This window comes from Gracilinanus agilis, chromosome 5 (assembly GCF_016433145.1).
Source record: "Gracilinanus agilis isolate LMUSP501 chromosome 5, AgileGrace, whole genome shotgun sequence".
NCBI lineage: Eukaryota > Metazoa > Chordata > Mammalia > Didelphimorphia > Didelphidae > Gracilinanus > Gracilinanus agilis.
This window is the reverse complement of record NC_058134.1, coordinates 118,106,490-118,125,240: the sequence shown is the minus strand read 5'-3', so window position 1 is coordinate 118,125,240 and position 18,751 is coordinate 118,106,490. Positions and strand designations below refer to the sequence as shown.

Genomic DNA, 18,751 nt, shown 5'->3' with positions numbered 1-18,751 from the left:
AATAGCATAAGGATCTAGTGAGGTCTACCAGCTGTCTCTCAGTTATTACTCATTTCTGCCACATAACAGTCATTTGGAAGATGTCATATTCAGTCACTCCATGTTTTTTTTTCTTTACATGATGCTAAATAAGTGTTTTCATTAAAAAGTGTCATCATTTTCACATTTTGTTTAAAGCTAGATTTACTTTTTTAGTCTTGTGTGTAAATGTAACTTTAGTGGGCTAGTATAATGTTTTTTGGTTCCAAGTATTTTTTTGAAATTGTTTTTAACAGTCATGCAAACTAGTTCCTAACCTAGAACTCACTCCTGGGGAACATTAATCTGACTTTCCACTGGATGACATTATGTGAACATTTCAGCAACATATATAGGGAAGCAAAAATTGGCATAGGTAATTGTGTGGGTAAATTTGAACCGCAGACTGGAAAGGATAAAGGAAAATGCTATTTGAAAGGTTAGAATGACTGCCCACCTGTGTGGTTTTGTATATGTCCATACTCAGTGTAGATCACTATAGAAATTCCCATTGATTCTTTCTCTTCTAAATTACAATGTCAAATGTAAGTTGGTATTTTATCACAAGGTAGTTATGGGCTGTTGCATGAGCACATTAATTACAATAATTGGGCAGTAAAGAAGCCATAGGAACAGATTATATGCTGTACGTTTTGATGAGGTTGTAGTTATAGCCTCTTATGTATGATAATAAAATCTTGTTAATTGACACTTCTGATGTGCTCTCTTGCCTCTCATTTCTACTTTTCAAGTTGGTCTATAAATCTCTTCAGCAACTGTGCATCTAAATTTTGCAAATGAATACTTCCTATAATCCTCTGTCATTACACTTTGAATTCATTTGTTCATTCATTCCCCAAATACTTATTGAGCACTTTCGATGTGCAAGGCACTGTGCTAGGCTCTGAGAGACACAAAATCCATGTAAGTCATGGCCTCTGACTTTAATGAGAGTTACAGTCCAGTAGTGGAGATAAGAATCTGTGTGGATCACCATAATATAAAGCAATTCGTAATCAGTGAGTACAAAGTAACTTGTTCAGGAGAGAGAAAGAGATTGATCAGAGAAGTCTAAAGGGAACATAGTTTAGTGGTAGAGAGGCATGAGACTCCTGGGTTCAATTTCTGATACTGCCAATTATAAGTTATATTCTAGAACAAACTATTCTGTGCCAAGGGACAGGATGGCATAAAGAGAGCTTTTAGGGGCCATCCAGTAGAACTCAGAGAATGGCATGGACAGCTTACTTTATTTTTAAAATGTCATGATGGGGGCAGCTGGGTAGCTCAGTGGAGTGTGAGTCAGGCCTAGAGACAGGAGGTCCTAGGTTCAAACCAGGCCTCAGACACTTCCCAGCTGTGTGACCCTGGGCAAGTCACTTGACCCCCATTGCCCACCCTTACCAATAATCTTCCACCTATGAGACAATACACTGAAGTACAAGGGTTAAAAAAAAATGTCATGATGGGGAGAACTTTCTGTAAAAGAAATACCCATGAATCCTAGCAAAAATGGTGCTGATACACATAGAGAATTGTTGGCATTGAGAATGAGGGGACATAAGCATTTTTAAAAACCATTACCTTCTGTCTAAGAATCAATACTAAGTATCTGTTCCAAGGCAGTAGAGCAGTAAGGGGCAGGAAATTGGAGTTATGTGACTTTCCCAGGGTCACATAGCTAGGAAGTGTTTGAAGCCAGATTTGAACCCAGGTCCTCTGAACTTTAGTCCTGGCTCTCTATCCACTGAATCATCTAGCTACCCCTCAATAAGCATTTATTAAACACCAACGTTATGCCCACTATTAAATGCCTACTACACAGTTAGGCCCAGGATGAATGCTGTCAGCAGGGCAATGTGATGCCTGAGATGGATCAGTTATTGTTCTGTGAATTGGACATTGATAGACACTTTAAAATATACCCCACACCCACATAAGGGCTGCTCCTAAAAAAGTCTTGGGATTGAATTTTGAGATTAACAGAGGTGGTTAGTGCCTTTAAGTACAAGTATTTTGTTTCTAGTCTTTTTTTTAAGATGAATTTTGTTTCTAAAAATTTACCATTTAGCATTGGTTTTACTTCTCATTAATAGTCTCTAGCTATTTCCTGACTGATAGGCAACCATTTTTTTCTACTATGAAAAGTGTTATCATGACTATTTTGGCACATAGGGAACCTTTCTGTTTTGACCCAGCCATAATACAGGTTAAAGACTCAGTAAAGTTTTGTGATTTTTCGAGTATCATTGCAAACTATTTTCTAGTGCAGTTAGTCTGATTCTAGTGCAATCGTAGATACATGAATACCTCTTGGGGGAGCTGTCTTCTATACTCCCTAGTATTTTAATTTTTTTTAATCTTTTCTCACTTTTGTAAATATTATAGGTCTGAATTGACGCTCATTTTCTATTCACTTACTTTTATGACCTTGAGTAAAACTCCTTTTCTGTGATTTGAGTTCTGTTTATATACTTGGTACCCTAATAATTGTTTTTACCCTGATGAATTGTTTGCGTGACCAACACTTTCTCTTGTGTTAACTTTGGGCTTTTTGATGGTGGTTATGGGTATGTTTTTGTTTGTTTGTTTGGGGGGCCTGCTGCTTGAATAAGTAATAAAATCTTGTATATATTGGAAAGAATTGATACTCATTGGAAAGCACCTAGTATACAGGGAGGGAATGGTTTCTGCTATATATAAAACCTGATCGATTGCATCTCATAGTATAACTTTGGTTAGTTACTTAATTTCTCTAAGACTCAGTTTTCTCATATGTAAAATGAAAGGGTTTGATGATAGGATCTATATGGTCCCTTCTAGCTTTGGAGGTATTGTGACCTCTTTCTTCTCAACAGAATATATATTTGATTTTTTTTCATGACTCAAAATGAAAACCATTTCTCCTGTTATATTTTAGATTGCTTCTAGAGCTTCTGGAGCTTCTTTTTGACAAGTTTAATGCTGTGGCTGCTGCGCATTCTGTAGTCTTAGGATACCTCCAGCAGACTGTTGTGCCTCCATCAACTCAGCATGAAGACATCAAATTGTATGATATGGCAGATGTTTGGGTCAAGATACAAGATGTCCTGCAGGTGAGATTCTCTTTCATAAGATATGGGTGTTGAATAGGATATTAGTTAAGTACCTTTGATGATGGGAATAGGCTTAGAAGAGAATTTAATTATCTGGTGATCTTGGTGTTGCCATGGACATCAATTAGCTATCAAATATCTTATGACCAGGTTTTCTCACTAAACAAGAGTAGTTTATGGTTTCACAGGTTTTCAGATGGTATAAGACATCCACCTGACTCCTAGCTGTGCCCTTTTACTCATGGAAATCAGCCACATTCCTGCATAATTTTGTAATTGCTATGCTTGCACATCTCACTGTTTTATGGACAATATGAACTTGTGTGCAAGTTCTTTTGATAGGGTTATCTCAGTATAAGTTATATAAGTATGAGGAAGATTCTAATTAATGAATTAGTACATAATTGCTCCCTTTTTGCATGATGAGCTATATATTTAAGAAATGAATCTCTATTAATGCATACTGGAATTACAAATTGATATTGATGGGATATTATGTCCATAGTCTATTTTATTATGAAGTCTTTTGAATTGCACTTTTCATTTTTCTCGTTCTCCATATAGCTCATTCATTGTAAATTTATATCTCAAATTACATGGGACAAAGTATGAACATGAAACCTCGGTGAAGTGCTGAAATTTTCCACAGCAAAATTATCGATAGTATTTTATCTATTTTAATTATATGATAATGTACATTTTCTCGCAGACCTGTCCAGGAGTTAGTAGTGGTTTAGAACATTTTGCAGTTTTTGAATTATATTGGGAGCATTATGACTTGTTCACAGTCATATTATTATGAGCTATTTGATCAATGAAGAATAGACCATAGGTTAATTGTGCTAACCATAGAATTAAATGCTGTTTTGTCTTTTTAAGAGTAGGATAAAGGTTCCACATTGCAAAATGATTTACTTTTCCTTTGAAAATTTCTTATATTCCTTCTTCTTTTCTTTTCTTCTTTTGTTCATCATCAATTTAGACATAGTTCCTTTAACCCAAATTTGTTCTTTGTGTGTACCGTTTGCTTACCAGCACAGCTCTCCGTATTCAAGATAATTCCTCTCGACAAGCTCATAAAGTGTTTTACTTCTTTTTTTTTTTTAAACCCTTGTACTTCGGTGTATTGTCTCATAGGTGGAAGAGTGGTAAGGGTAGGCAATGGGGGTCAAGTGACTTGCCCAGGGTCACACAGCTGGGTCATAAAGTGTTTTAGAATGATAGTGGTGACGAGTTAGCTTCCTAGAGCTTATCAGACTTAGTTTCTTCAAGTTCATCAGTTGCTCTGAGCAGTAGTAGATATTTAGTCAGTAAAGAAACGTCACCAGTAGGATACAGAAAAAAGGATCTGACATGGTCATTGTCCTCAAATTATCATTAGGTATATTTTAGATTCCTACTAGGTTCCAGGCACTGGGAATACAGGTACAAAGAAAGAAGCAGTTCCTGTTTGCAAGCAGCTTTTATTTTAATGGGGAAATAAAAAGTACAAAAATAAATATATGCAATATAAACCTAAAATAAATAAATGTAATAAGTACAGGGTATCGCAAAAATCTTAGTATAGTTGTTTATGTATTGTATGTAGATACAAAGTAGCTTAGGAATGAAGGCAGTAGCAATTAGGAATGGTCAAGAAATCACCAAAGTTGTTTTAGTTAGGGAGTGATTCCTTGTCAGATTTGCACTGAAGTAAGATGACGTTGGTAGCAGTGTGTAGATGGATGGAATGAGGGAGCGATGCCCTTTAGGAGGTCATTGCAATAATCTAGGTGAAGGCTTGGGCTAAAGGTGGTAGATATGTGACTTTGAGAAGGGGTCAGATGTGAGAGATCTTGTGTGGCTAGAAGCAATAAGATTTGGTCATTTGTCTAGTATTGATGGGTTGAGGAGGCTAGGATGATTCTGAGGTTATTGACCTAGGAGACAGGAAGATGGTGGGGCCTCCGACAGAAATAGGAATGTTCAGAAGAGGGATGGGGAGAGCTTAGAGAAAAAGGGAATGACTTCAGCTTGGGGCATGTTGAGTTTTAGATGTGTCTGAAACATTCTGTATCCAATAGGCAGTTTGGGCCAGAAGCTCAGGAGAGAGACTTGAAATATTCATGTGGAAGTCATCTGCATTTAGATGATCATTAAATCTCTGGTGGTAACCCTATAGATACAGTGCTGGTCTGGAGACAGTCAGACTTCTCTCTCTGAGTTCTGGTCTAGCCTCATATACTTCCTCACTGTGTAACTCTAGGAAAGCCACATAACCTTGCTAGCCTCAGTTCCTCCTCTGTAAAATGAGGTGGAGAAGGAAATGGCAAACCACGTCAGTATCTTTGCCAAGAAAACTCCAAAGGAACTCATGAAGAGTTAGACATCACTGAATTGCCTGAACAACAATAATAAACATGTGGGACCTGGTGAGGTTATGAAGAGAATGCTGCAAGATTAGGCGACAGAGCCTGGAGGAAGACCTACCAAGAGGCAAATCAGAGAGATCCGAGGGGAGCTAGTAGAAGGTAGCACCATGAAAACACGAAAATCGAGAGCAGGCAAGATGGAAGGATGTTGTGTGAAATGCAGTGCAAAGGTTAGGAAGGGAAACAGCCAAATCATTGTGTAATACCTGCCAAAGAAAGGCTGGAGCTGCCCTGAGGAAGAACACAGTCTCTAGTCATTCAGATCCACTTAGCTTTAGAAGAGGGGAAGGACACTTTGTGAGTGAAAAGAAAGGGAGGGAGGAGGGAGTAGACCAAACATATTGGAAACAATGAGTTTGTCCTGCTTGAGCTATGGGTCCATACAGGGAAGTCATTTAAGGTAAAATTGGAAACATATTAAGGAGTTTATACTTTGTCTCAGAGGCAATGAGCAGCCTTTGAAGATTTTTTTTTAAAACCCTTACCTTCCGTCTTGGAGTCAATGCTGTATATTGGCTCCAAGGCAGAAGAGTGGTAAGGGTAGGCAATTGGGGTCAAGTGACTTGCCCAGGGTCACACAGCTGGGAAGTGTCTGAGGTCAGATTTGAACCTAGGACCTCCCATCTCTAGGCCTGGCTCTCAATCCACTGAGCTACCCAGCTGCCCCCCTTTGAAGATTTTTGAACTGGAATGGTGACAAAAAGACAAAATTTTAAAATGTTTAATTTGGGGATGGTACAAGATGGGTTCAAAAAGTGCAAGCCTGGTGTCAGGGAACTTTGTTTTTCTAGAAGTGTTCAGTTATTCAAAGTTAACTTAGTAAGTAGTTATTCTTTTTTTTTTTTTAACCCTTACCTTCTGTCTTAGAATTGATTCCAAGTGTCAATTGTAAGACAGAAGAGCTATGAACACTCCACAATTGGGGTTAAGTGACTTGTCCAGAGGGTTAGGAAGTGTCTGAGGTCATATTTGAACCCAGGACCTCCTGTCTCTAGGCCTGGCTTTCTATTTACTGAGCCACCCAGCTGCCCCAGTAATTTATTCTTCTATTAGGCAGGACATAGGATATTATCTTGGGCAGTAGAGAGGTTTAATGTGTACTTTTTTAGTTGGCAAGAGCTAGGAAGAGAGAGAGAATCATTTCTGTTTTTTTCTTAGCATCTTAAAAGATGCACAAATGTTCCAGTGGACATGCCTATTCCATTTCATTGAACACATGCAAGGATATTCACCATGAATACCTGTCCAATTTAATTTGAGGTAGAGTCCTCAGCACTATCTCTTTTTCCCCTTGATCTCACAGTGGCAATCTGGCACAAAGGATGGCTCTGAGAGCTGGCTAGAACATAAATTAGGTTAAAGTCTGTTTGTAAGTAACATTTAGGGAAAAGTGTTTTTGTTTTAAATTTTCATGTAGACTTTTATGTATATAGCCAATTTCGTTCTAAAGTAGAGCTGTTGGTGAAATCCTCTTTGGGGTAATATAAGCTCTCTTAAGAGCTAAATATTTGGTTGAGAAGAACAATGAGACACCTGCCACTAAGTAGGAAACAACATGAATAACTGAGGCAGCATCTTTTGATTAAAGGAGTTAAACATTTAGGGGATAGAATTAAAGATACTTTCTTGAATCACTTTTTTTTTTAATTTTGCCAGAACATTGAAGCATTCCTTTACAGAATCAATTTTAGAAAAGAAAATATTGCCTGGTATTTAAAAGATGCTGATGGTGGAATTTGCATTTTTTTCTATGCCTTACCCAGCAGGTGGCATCCAGCCTGTGGTTGGAAAGGCTCATTTGTCTCAGCATGTTTGTGTCTGAGGAAAGACAGCTGGGAGACAAGGCCATCACAGTAACAGGGTGTCATAACTTCCTCCTACCTGGTGTCAGTCCTTCGACTTCACACCATTGCTCTCTGCTTTCAGGTTTATACTCTTTTGGAAACTGTGATAATAGGAATACTTGTCTTGGCCTTCAGAGCAACAGTAGCACCTTCTGAAATGTCACCTACTTGGTGGCATGCCTGTCATTCTGTCGACTGCACACTTTCAAGGTATGCAAGTCTGAGGTTCACTGGAAAACACAAAACATCCCATTGTGTCATGCTGTACAAAAGACATGGCAGGATCACTTTGAATGAAGTGTGCTTCTGTTTCTTGTGCCTTAGAAAAATAAATTTAAAAGTTGCTGCTGGAGAAATGGTCCCATTTTAAAACAAAACAATTCATATAGATGTTGTGGACTGAGTTTTGAAACATTTGATTGTGTTAAGAGGTGGCCTAGATTTGGAGGCTGTGAATTCCAAGCTTGTATTTATGTTATGCTTTAAGAATCATGAGTTTAGAGTAGAAAGGGAGCTTGGAGGCCATCTAATTCAAAGCCTTTATTTTTGAAATGAGGAATTGCAGTCCAGAGAGGTTAAGACATTTGCCTAAGGTCACACAAGTAGCAAAGCTAGGATTTGAACCCAGTTCCTCTGATTTTCCTTTCCTCTATTCTTGACACTCAAAACTTTGAATTCCAACCTTATCTTTTTTTAAAAAATGTTTGTAAAAGATATTTTATTTTACCAATTATTTGTAATATTTTCCTATATATGTTTTCTGAAGTTATGAGATCCAAATTATCTCCTTTCCTCCCCCTTCCCAGAGATGGTAAGCAATTTGATCTGGATTAGCATGTATTATTATGCAGAACCTATTTCCAAGTTGTTCATTATTGTAAGAGAATACTCATATTATAATCAAAACCCTCAAATCAAAACCCAGATAAACTGTGAAAGATAGTATGGTTTGATGTACATTCCTACTCCAAAAGTTCTTTCCCTGGAGGTGAATAGCATTCTTTATCCTAAGCCCATCAGAATTGTCCTGGGTTGTTGTATTGCTGAGAGTAGCTAAATCTTTCATCATATAATATTGCTGTTACTGTGTACAATGTTGTCCATGTTCTGCTTATTTCACTCTGCATCCATTCATGGAATTCTTTCCAGCTCTTTCTGAAATCATCTTATTCATCATTCCTTACAGCACAGTAGTTCTCTATCACCATCATATACCACAATTTGTTCAGTCATTCCCCAATTGAGGACTTCCCCCTCATTTTCCAATTTTTTGCCACCAGAAAAAAGGACTGCGTCATCTTCCAGCTGAAACTGATTACCCCAAACTCACCAACGATTTCTTAACTGTTCAATATAATGACCTTTCTGTTCTTCTCATTCTTCTTTACCTCTCTGTAGCCTTTGATACTGCCATTCTCCCTCTTCCTGATAGTCTTTTCTTCCTGAATTTCTGGGAGACAACTCTATCCTTAGCACGTTACCTGTCTGATAGCTCTGTCTCTGTCTCCTTCGCTGGATCCTTATCCGTGTTTAGCCTTCTAATGATAGATATTTTTCACTGCCTTTTCCTGGTCTCTCTTCTATTTTTCCTCCCATCTTATTTCATTTGATGATCTCATCAGCTTCCATATACTCAAAAATGATCTCTCTGTTTTTGATTCTTGAATCCTATTAGATTGTAAGCTCCATGAGGTCAGGAACTCTTCTTTTGCCTTCCCCCTACCCCCTACCCCCATCTCTGGTATTTCAGCACAATGCCTGGTACATAGTAAAGGCTTATCATGTTTATTGATTGATCTACTCATCCTGCTGAAATATTTCTCCTAACCTCCTCCAGAAGAGCATCTCTACCTGTCTTTGGACTTTTTTGAACTAGATGTTCTGCAACATCTTAAACTTATCATATCTAAAACTTAACTCATTAAATTTCCCAAAACATCTATCCCTGTTCTTGAAGTGTAGGTTTGTCCATGTCAATTCTCAACCCCCTTTTAATAAACTCCAGTGACTCCCTATCATCTCTAGGATCAAATATTAAATCTTTTTTTGGCATTTAAAGCCCTTCATAACTTGAATCTCCCACCCTCCCTCCATCCTGCCCCAACTTTCAAGTCTTACATTTTACTCTCCTCCATCAACTCTGAGATTATTATCCATTGGTTAGTAAGTGTTTATTAAGTAATATGCTAGGTGTTGGGGATGCAAAGGCAAAAAGGGAAGTCCTTTCTTTTAAGGAGTACATTATTTAATGGAAGAAAGAATATGCAAACAAATGTGTATAAGCAAGACATGTGGAGAATAAATTGGAGGTAAACAATTAATTCTCTTTGAAGCAATCCCATTATTGGAACTAACACTGTATGTTTCCATTGAGCTGGAACTTGTTCCTATATATTACATAATTATAACTTTAAAAGGTGTGAATTTGAATACATGCAACTACTTTAGGGGATTTATTATTTACTTTTGTGGAGACTTGACTGTAATTAATAGAAGGGAGTTACTAGCAAACATTAAGCAGAGGGAGTGAGGAAAAGCTTCTTGTAGAAGGCTAGGTTATACATGGGACTTGAAGGAAGCTAGGAGGCAGAGGTAAGGATGGAAAGAACTTCAGGTGTCAGAGATGCGTAAAAATTCTGGGAGTCAGGAGATGGTGTGACTTTTGAGAAATAGCAAGGAGGCCAGTATCATTGGATTGCAGAGTAGATCTAGGGATGTAAGGTGTTAGAAGATTTGAGTTGGAGGTAGGAAGCTTATGATGGTCTTTGCACTCCAAACAGAGGATGCTGTTATTTGTTGTTCTTGGAGATGATAGGGAACCCTTCAAGTTGGTTGAATGGGGATGTTGGTGTTGTGACATAGTCAGACGTGTGCTTTAGGAAGATCAGTCTGAGAGCTGAGTGGAGGATGGATGGGAGTGGGGAGAGACTTGAGGCAGCAAGACCAACCAGCAGGTCATTATAATAGTCCAGGTATGGGATGATGAGGACCTATACCGGTGTCACATATGGGATGTGCTACAAAGATGTTATATGTTACAAAGGTAAATTAAAAAAAAATATATATATATGTATACACATATATAAAGAGCACATATAGCATATGTTACAAAGGGAAAATTTATAGGATTTGGCAACAGATGGATAGAGGCATCAAAAATGACACATAGATTTCAAGTCTACTTGATTAGAAGATGGCGGTACCCAGCAGTATTAGAGAAGCTTGGTGGAGAGAAGATTTCAGGGAAAGATAATGAGTTCAGTTTTGGACAGGCTGAGTTATGATGTTTATGGGAAATCCATTTTGAGATGTCTTATAGAAGATGTACAGTAGAGATGTGTGCCTGGAGATGAGGATAACAGTTAAGACTCAATAAACAGCTCTGAAAGTCTTCATCAAGATAGAGATGATGTTTGAATTCAAGGGAACTGATGAGATTAAGTGTAGAATGTTGAGGGAGAAGAGAGTTCAGAACTGTGGGAGGCCCGCCTCCTCCTTGGTTAGCAGTCATAATTTGGATGAAGATCCTGGGGAGGAACAGTCATCCATCCAGGTAGGAGGAGATGCAGAAATCCAGGACAAGACAATGCCAACAAAATCTTAGGGAAAAAAGTATCAAAGAGAAGAGAGTGATTGACAGTGTCAAGAACTGCAGAGTGCTTAAGAAGGATGAAGATTGAGCAAAGACCATTAGCCTGGACAAATAAAAAAAAAATCATTGACTTTGGAGAGAGCAATTTCAGTTGACTGGTGAGTTTGAGAGCCAGTTTGAGAGATTTAGAAAGAGTGAGAGGAAAGGAAGGGGAGGAATTGATTCTAGAGACACTTCTTTGGGAGTTTAGCCACAAAAGGGAGGAAAGAAAAGACCTGAGAGGTAGGGAGGAGAATGGATGGTTAGAGAGAGGGTCTTTTTTTTGTTGTTGTTGTTTTTTAAACCCTTAACTTCTGTGTATTGGCTCCTAGGTGGAAGAATGGTAAGGGTGGGTAATGGGGATCAAGTGACTTGCCCAGGATCACACAGCTGGGAAGTGTCTGAGGCTGGATTTGAACCTAGGACCTCCAGTCTCTAGGCCTAACTCTCAATCCACTGAGCTACGCAGCTGCCCCCATGTTGTTTTTTTTAAGATGAGGTTATAGACATGTTTGCAGGCAATGTGGAGGCAGACAATGAGAGAGCAGATATTATAGAGGGGGCAATGTGTCAGTCCCTTCCCTCTGTTGATTATCTTCACTTAGTCCTGTCTATATTTTATCAGCACATAGTAGCTTACACATTGTCTCTTCAATTAGACTGGGAGCTCCTTGATAGCAAGGGAAGTCTTGTCTTTATCTGCATCCGCACTGCTTAGCACTATGCCTTCTACACACTGGGGGCTCCATAAATGCTTGATGATGTTACTGATTCCAAATCCATTGTGTTTTCCCCTCAAGATTTGCCAAGTACCTGTCCTCACAATGACCTTGTGAGGCATGTTTAGGGAATATTTGCACCCTAGTTTTATAGATGAGGAAACTGAGGCTCCAAAAATTTAAGCAGCTAGCCCGTCATCACACAGCAAGCAAACCTTTGAAGTGGAATTCACTCACGTCTCCTTCCAAGTTCAGTGGTCTATTAGGCCGCACTCCTTTTTGAGATCTATAGTGATATCGTGGGCCAGTCATTTTCCTTTCCATACCTCAGTTTCCTTAGTTGATTCATGTGGAAAGCCTATATAAAAATCAGGTGAAGCCTTTGAGTTATGTCAAGTGCTGCATGAATGTTTAATGGTGATAAAATTAACCTCTTGGACAGGGAGCCTAAAAGCTGCTGTTGAGTTAAGAAAAGCAGCAAAGACAAATGATCCTGATCTGGGGCCTGGAGGGCATTTTCCAGGAGACAAATGCGTTTTTTGTTCTGTGTCTAAGTCTAGAACTCACTTATTTAGAGGTCTTTGTCTATTCTGCTAATAGAGAACTATACTTTTTTTTTTTTAACCCTTACCTTCTGTCTTAGAATCAATACTGTGTATTTGGGAGAACCATACTTTTAGAAGTGAAGTTAAGGGGGCAGCTGGGTGGCTCAGTGGATTGAGAGCCAGGCCTAGAGATGGGGTGTCCTAGGTTTAAATCTGGCCTCAGATACTTCCTAGCTGTGTGAGCCTGGGCAAGACACTTAACCCCCATTGCCTAGCTCTTACTGCCCTTCTGCCTTAGAATTGATACACAGTGTTGATTCTAAGGTGGAAGATAAAGATTTTTAAGAAAAAAAAAGTAAAGTTAATTCCTCACAGTGTTTTAGGCCAAATAATATAAGAGGAGGGCTACATGTGCTCAGTTTTTCATTTTTGTTGTCCTTATAGACAGTTGTTTAACGCACTGGTTCTTTTGAGGATCTTCATTCTCTTGAAAGAGATAATCAGGTGGCAAAGTGGATTGAGTACCAGGCTTGGAGTCAGGAAGACTCATCTTTGTAAATTCAAATCTGGTCTCAGACACTTAATAGCTGTGTGACCTTGAGCAAGTCTCAGTTTTCTCATTGTAAAATGAACTGGAGAAGGAAATAGCAAACCATTCCAGGATCTTTGCCAAGGAAACCTAAGGGGTCCCTAAGAGTTGGACATGACAGAAAAATGACTGAATAACAAAAGACTATAGATTTCATGATTTTATTTTCTCTTCCTATAAGTTCATCACAGGATGATGTCTTGCTCAGATAGAGAACCGAAGGCTCTAAATCAACTTGTGAAGCTAACAACTTCCCCCAAATTAGGGTCTGTTTACAACTAGACATATTAGCAACAGAGTCCTTTGCCCCCAATTCTTGGCCACCATTGATGCTTAAAGCCGTAACTAAGAGGTGATTATGGGGATTCCTTTAACCTCAGCTCCCTATGACAAGTATGGTACAGGCTATAGATTTTTGTTTTGTTTTAGTGGTAGAATATTTGATTTGTTCTATTGCTTTGATCTTAATGAACCTCAACACACTGAGTGATTCAGAAACCACAAAAATTCTCCTAATCACCCCAGGGTTACTAGTAGGGACCATCCTTGTTTATAGACACTGGCTACCCTGAGAAAGCAACTCTGGCTGCCCTTGTGCTAGCAGTTTCCTGAAAAGGCAGTAATGTTGTAGGAAAATGAGTATTGAACAGCAAGTCAAGAGACCTGAGTTTGAATTATACCTTTTTAACTTCTATTTGTGTGATCGTGGGCAAACCATTTAGTTGTTTTGGGCTTCATATTCCTTCTCTGTAAAGTAACCCAGATGTCCTTTTCACTTCTAATTCAGCAATGTTGGGGTTTATTGGTAGAGAGAAGGTTAGTGATAGGTTTTCCTTCATCTTGTTGTCTTTCTTCATTGTTTTGTTTGAGGTATTCCTGCTTAGTTTGCTTACTTTCCAGTATAGGAGTTGTGGCAGGAATCTTGTCCCACTAGGGGGTAAGGCCCTCCAAGGCAGAGACTGTTGCTTCATTTTTTAATCTTTGCCCCATTGTACCTAGTGTACTTCCTTGCCAGGAAGATGCCTAACAAATGCTTTTTAAATCGAATGAAAGAGTTTATTGAGATTTTGAAGGATTTTTATTTAGAAACCAAGAATGCTACTCTTAGGAAATATTTTTGACTTTTTGGTCCTACATTTAGAGCCCACAAATATCTTTAGAGGCCAGCTAGTTCTCAGTACCTCATTTTACAGTGAGGAAATTGAGGCCCAGAAAGGTTAAGTAATAAATCAGCATCTAGCTTGGGGCCAAGGAATATAAAATGCCTTTAATATATAGGAAATGATAGAGGTTTGTAATCATGTGAAAAACATTGGGATAGAGCCTTATCATCTCATTTTTTGAAAACGCACCCAGAGTGGAGAGCTATGCACTGGATTTTCTTTTGCCTCTTGTCCATTATCGACACAACTGCCAAACTGAGGTTCCCAAAGCACAAACCTGACAATGTGATTCCCTGTCCAGAAAGCTCTAGTGGCTCTCTCACCTCTAGAGTACAATACAGGTTGCCTTTTAAAGCTCTCTTCAGTCCAAGTCCAGCCTTCAGGTTGGTCCAGCCTTACTACATGTGACTGTCTGTCATGCTTTCTGCATTCCAGGAAAAGGTGCATGCTGCTCATTTCAGGTATGTTTTACCTATTGATCTATGCCTTTGATTAAGTCATGCTCCATACCCTCTCTACTTTTTTCTTATAATAATACTGAGTTTTTTTTCTTTTAAGTTAAGCCTCAAATGCCATTTCTTACAGGAAACTTATCCTGATTCACCCAGTTCCACGATTCTCCCTTAGAAATTACTTTGGGTATATATTTGCTATTTAATGTCTATGTACATAGAATGTAAGCTCTTATAGGGCAAGAACGGTTTCATTTTTGTCTTTGTATTTGCACTGCATAGCTTGGCACATAGTAGGATCTTGATACATGCTTATTTGGTTCAGTTATTGAATTACAGAATTGCTTATGGTTCTGAGAGATTATTTGAGTGATTTGCTCTGGCTCACACAGCCAGTATGTATCAGAGGTGAGAATTGAATTTAGGACTCAAAGGCCAGTCTCTATCAGCAAATTGCATGCTGCCTTTCATAGTCATTTATTCAGCAGGCATTTATTAATGACCTGTTATATGTCAGGCACCATGAATAAAAAGAAAGGTAAAAATACCATGGTGGGACATTAGGTAATTTTATTTCCTGGTATGGCTTTAATTATAATGATGCATAATCCATGTTGTCTATGTGGGAAAATATTTTAGCTCATTTGATTCAAAACAGCCTTTGGTTCCAGTTAAGAAAATAGTCATGATTGACTTCTTCGAGTTCCCTTTTAGTAATTGAACCAGAGCTGCACTGACGTGAAACTTCTGCTGGGTCTTCGTTACAAAATAAAGGTCAACATTCTACTCTTGCTTTCGTATGCTTAATTAGTTGGAGAGGATTGAAATGTATATCCAGCTCAGGAAATGTTAACAGGTTTGGTCAGATGAAAGCAATGGCCATTATAGAAACATTTGCAGAAATAAGACTCTTTCTCTCTAGAATTGTTACACATTGAGTTTATGGCAACTGTTACGGTATATTATACTCTGGATTTTATCTGTCACTTTGTTTTAAGGAACTAAAACTACTTTATATATCTTTTCATTAAAATCTTTCTGTTATCATTTGTCACATTAGTACCATTATTCTTGGGGAAACTGAGCCATGAAATGTAAATTCTATATTTTGCCTTTGAGAAGTGAAATATGATAGTGGAATGGGCAGTTAGTGGAATGGGCTTTGTGAATATAGTGCTGGACCTGGAGTCAGGAAGACTCATCTTCCTGAATTCAAATCTAGCTTTGGACACTAGCTGTGTGGCCCTGGGCAAGTCATTTAACCATGTTTGCCTCAACTTCCTCATCTGGAAAATGAGATAGAGAAGAAATGGCAAACCACTCTAGTATCTTTACCAGACTGAACAACTGAGCATATGGTAGTGAAAGGCTTACCACTCTTAGAGTCAGAAAAGCCTAAGTTCACATTGTGCATCTCTACTTAGGGTTGTGTGACTCTGGGAAAGTCATTTAACTGAGATGTGCCTCAGATAACTCTTTGGTACAACTGTCTCCCTGTCGCGATGAAGCCAAAAAATTGTACCCAGCATTCCTGTTATGTAGATTTTCTTCTTTAATTGTGAAGGTCACTCATTTCTAACCCTATTTCTAATACTTTTCTGTGGTGTCGCCATTTATTTAAAAGGATTTTACAAATTTCTTCTAACAAAGTGAAATGGATTTGAAATTATGAAGTAGTATGTATCTTACATTTTAAAAACTGGCACTGTAACAATATTGGGCTCATAGCAGTTCAGCAGGTTCAAAATGAACTGTTTTAGGTTTTTGTTTATCATTTCTCAGTGTAGTAAAATGTTAGGCTGATTCTTTAGTGCTCTCTTTTCCAGAATCCTCCCCTGTCTTCTGCAAGAAGTCACAGCAAGGAATGATGTGACATTATTTCTTGTCTTGCTTATTTTGGGCATGTGATTGTACTTTAGGTGTTACTTTACATACATTTTACATACATCAGTTTCTCAGTGGCACATCCATTTGGAGGTAATTTTTGTAAAAGGATTGTATTAATGTTTACGTCTTCCAATACCACACCTTTTCTTCTTCCTCTACCACTTGCTGCCGTCACCCTGTATGTCCTCCGTGCATTAGAGTACATGCTATTCTTGATGCGGTGAGCAGACGGGATCATCAGGATTGATTTTTTTTTTTTTACAAAACCAAATCAGATGGCTCTGGCAGACTTTGTACTGCTAGGGGGATATCATTTAGAGGGCCGTGCAGAATTAGGAAATTCATCTTGTATACAGTGTTTTGGAATTAGGGGATATTCTTCAGTGGGCATTTGTGAAATTAAGTATTTTACAGTATTTAAGTATTATCCTTTTTTAGAATTTGTATGTTTCTGAAGGAATAATAATTTGATTTTGTTAATAACACAATGACCACCAAGATTGGTGATCAATGAATTTGTTATGGAAAGTCCCTGGATTCCTCATTTTAGAACTTGTTTAATTCATCTCGTTCTTGATTTGTCTGCTATTTCACAAATTAATCTAAATGTGGCATCTCTCTGTCCTCTGAGCTGTTGTGGCGTCTGTTCTCTTTGTCATTTCTTTGACATGCTTCCACGTGTTGGGATGTGTCTTTTGTTTGTCTTCTGTTCTCTCTCCTTCCATGGATTAGAAATCCCTCAAAGTTGGTCACCATCTTGACTCCAGGTCCAGCATTTAGCACATGATGATTAGGAACAGTCACCATGATAACAGCTACTGCAGTGACTGACATTTACATAGTACTTTGATGTTTACAAAGAGCTTTATCTACACCAACTCATTTGAGCCTCAAGTCTGTGATGTGGAGGCGCTACAGGCATTGTTGTCACCATTTTTAGATGAAACGGAAGCGCATGGAGGTTAGATGTCCATTGTTGTATAACTAATTGGCATTGCAGTCAGGATTGCAACTGGTGTGTTTGCCCTGTGGACAAGGACAATGATGGTGGTGGTGACGAATACCTGTAAAATAAGGCACTTAGACTAGAGGAGATCTTAGGTTTGTTGCTTTAAGCTCTAAATTTTATAAATTCTGAAATGACTAATTCTGTGGTTGGCCAGAGTGGTAGTTACATTTTATTATTGTACTGGAGTTTTTTTGGGGGGGAGGTAAAACAGTATTGGGTATGACCAATGAACCTTGTTTTTGTATAGCACTTATCTGCAAAGAGCCCAGATTGTAAATGCCACTGCTATGCCTTAGAGGCAGTGATTGAGTCAGTCCTCTTCTGAGTTGCCTCTCCATTGATGGGCTACATTTTAGTAGTGGCTGAAGTCATTCCAGTATTTGTTTATCTTTGCCTAGAATTCTTGCTATGGGGCAAAAAGTACTGTATTGAAAATAAAAAGGGAATCTGAATTAAGACTGTGATTTGATTATGCAAAGTTTAATTTTAACATTGAGTGGAAACTTAAGTTTCACTATATTAATATTTTACGATTTTAACCTCAAATCTTCTGAGGTGAAAGGCAATGAAAAATTTGCTGCTTTAATATTTTTTCTAGTTTGGCCATTAGTTGAATGGATTCTGCTAATGAAAGAAATAGTGAGCATTTCTCTCAGAATGGTGCTGCTCTTGGCTGAGAAGGGTTGAGTTGCCATGCTTAAATGGTGGCAAGAAGCTTTAAATGTTCTGAGTCAGAGGCAAGACCTCTTTTGACTATGTAAAGTCCATACAATTCAATCTATTTTTTCAGTGTGCTTAATCTGATTGTCTGTGTCTCATGGTTTATACTACATCAGTAGTTTTCAGTCTTTTGTTTTTAAACTCCTAGTTATCTTTTTTTAACTCTCAGTTGCTTTGGGGAATTTTTCAAAAATTTTAATAGATTTGGTAAAATTTTAAAAATATGGCATGTAGTGCTTTTGGAAAAAAGCATAGATTTATAGGTATTTCAAAAGAAAATAGAATTTGATGAATGTTAAGATTGAAGAAGACACATAAATCAAAGATGACTGAACTGGGGTGATAAGGAAGATAATAGTGCCATTGACATACATATGGAAGCTAGTAGGAAGAATTTGTTTGAAAGGAAGTTGCTGTTGGATTTAGGGTAGTGACTGGGCAGTGAAATTTAAATGTGTAGGGGTAGAGCTAAAATGGAATGTCCATAAAAGCTAAGGCTGCATAGAATGTATATTTGGAAGATTTAATTTCCTGGCTCTCTCACTAGCTGAAATGCCCCTGAAACTCAAAACTAGGCCCAGCATGATTGAACCCTTTCATGTTGGACTTGCTGTGTTTGGGTGACTGTTGCTGTGATTGGTGGTTACCCAAGTCAATAAGATCAGCTC

At 38.2% G+C, this 18,751-nt stretch overlaps 1 protein-coding gene across 1 annotated transcript in view; it reads left to right on the top strand.

Moving 5' to 3' along the window:
* Window positions 1-18,751, top strand: part of EXOC4 (exocyst complex component 4) — an 892,087-nt gene that overhangs the window by 123,212 nt on the left and 750,124 nt on the right. Inside the window, exon 7 of the mRNA XM_044679735.1 lies at window positions 2,939-3,113. Within this exon, the coding sequence (XP_044535670.1) occupies window positions 2,939-3,113 (175 nt within the window). The remainder of the gene's footprint in view (window positions 1-2,938; window positions 3,114-18,751) is intronic.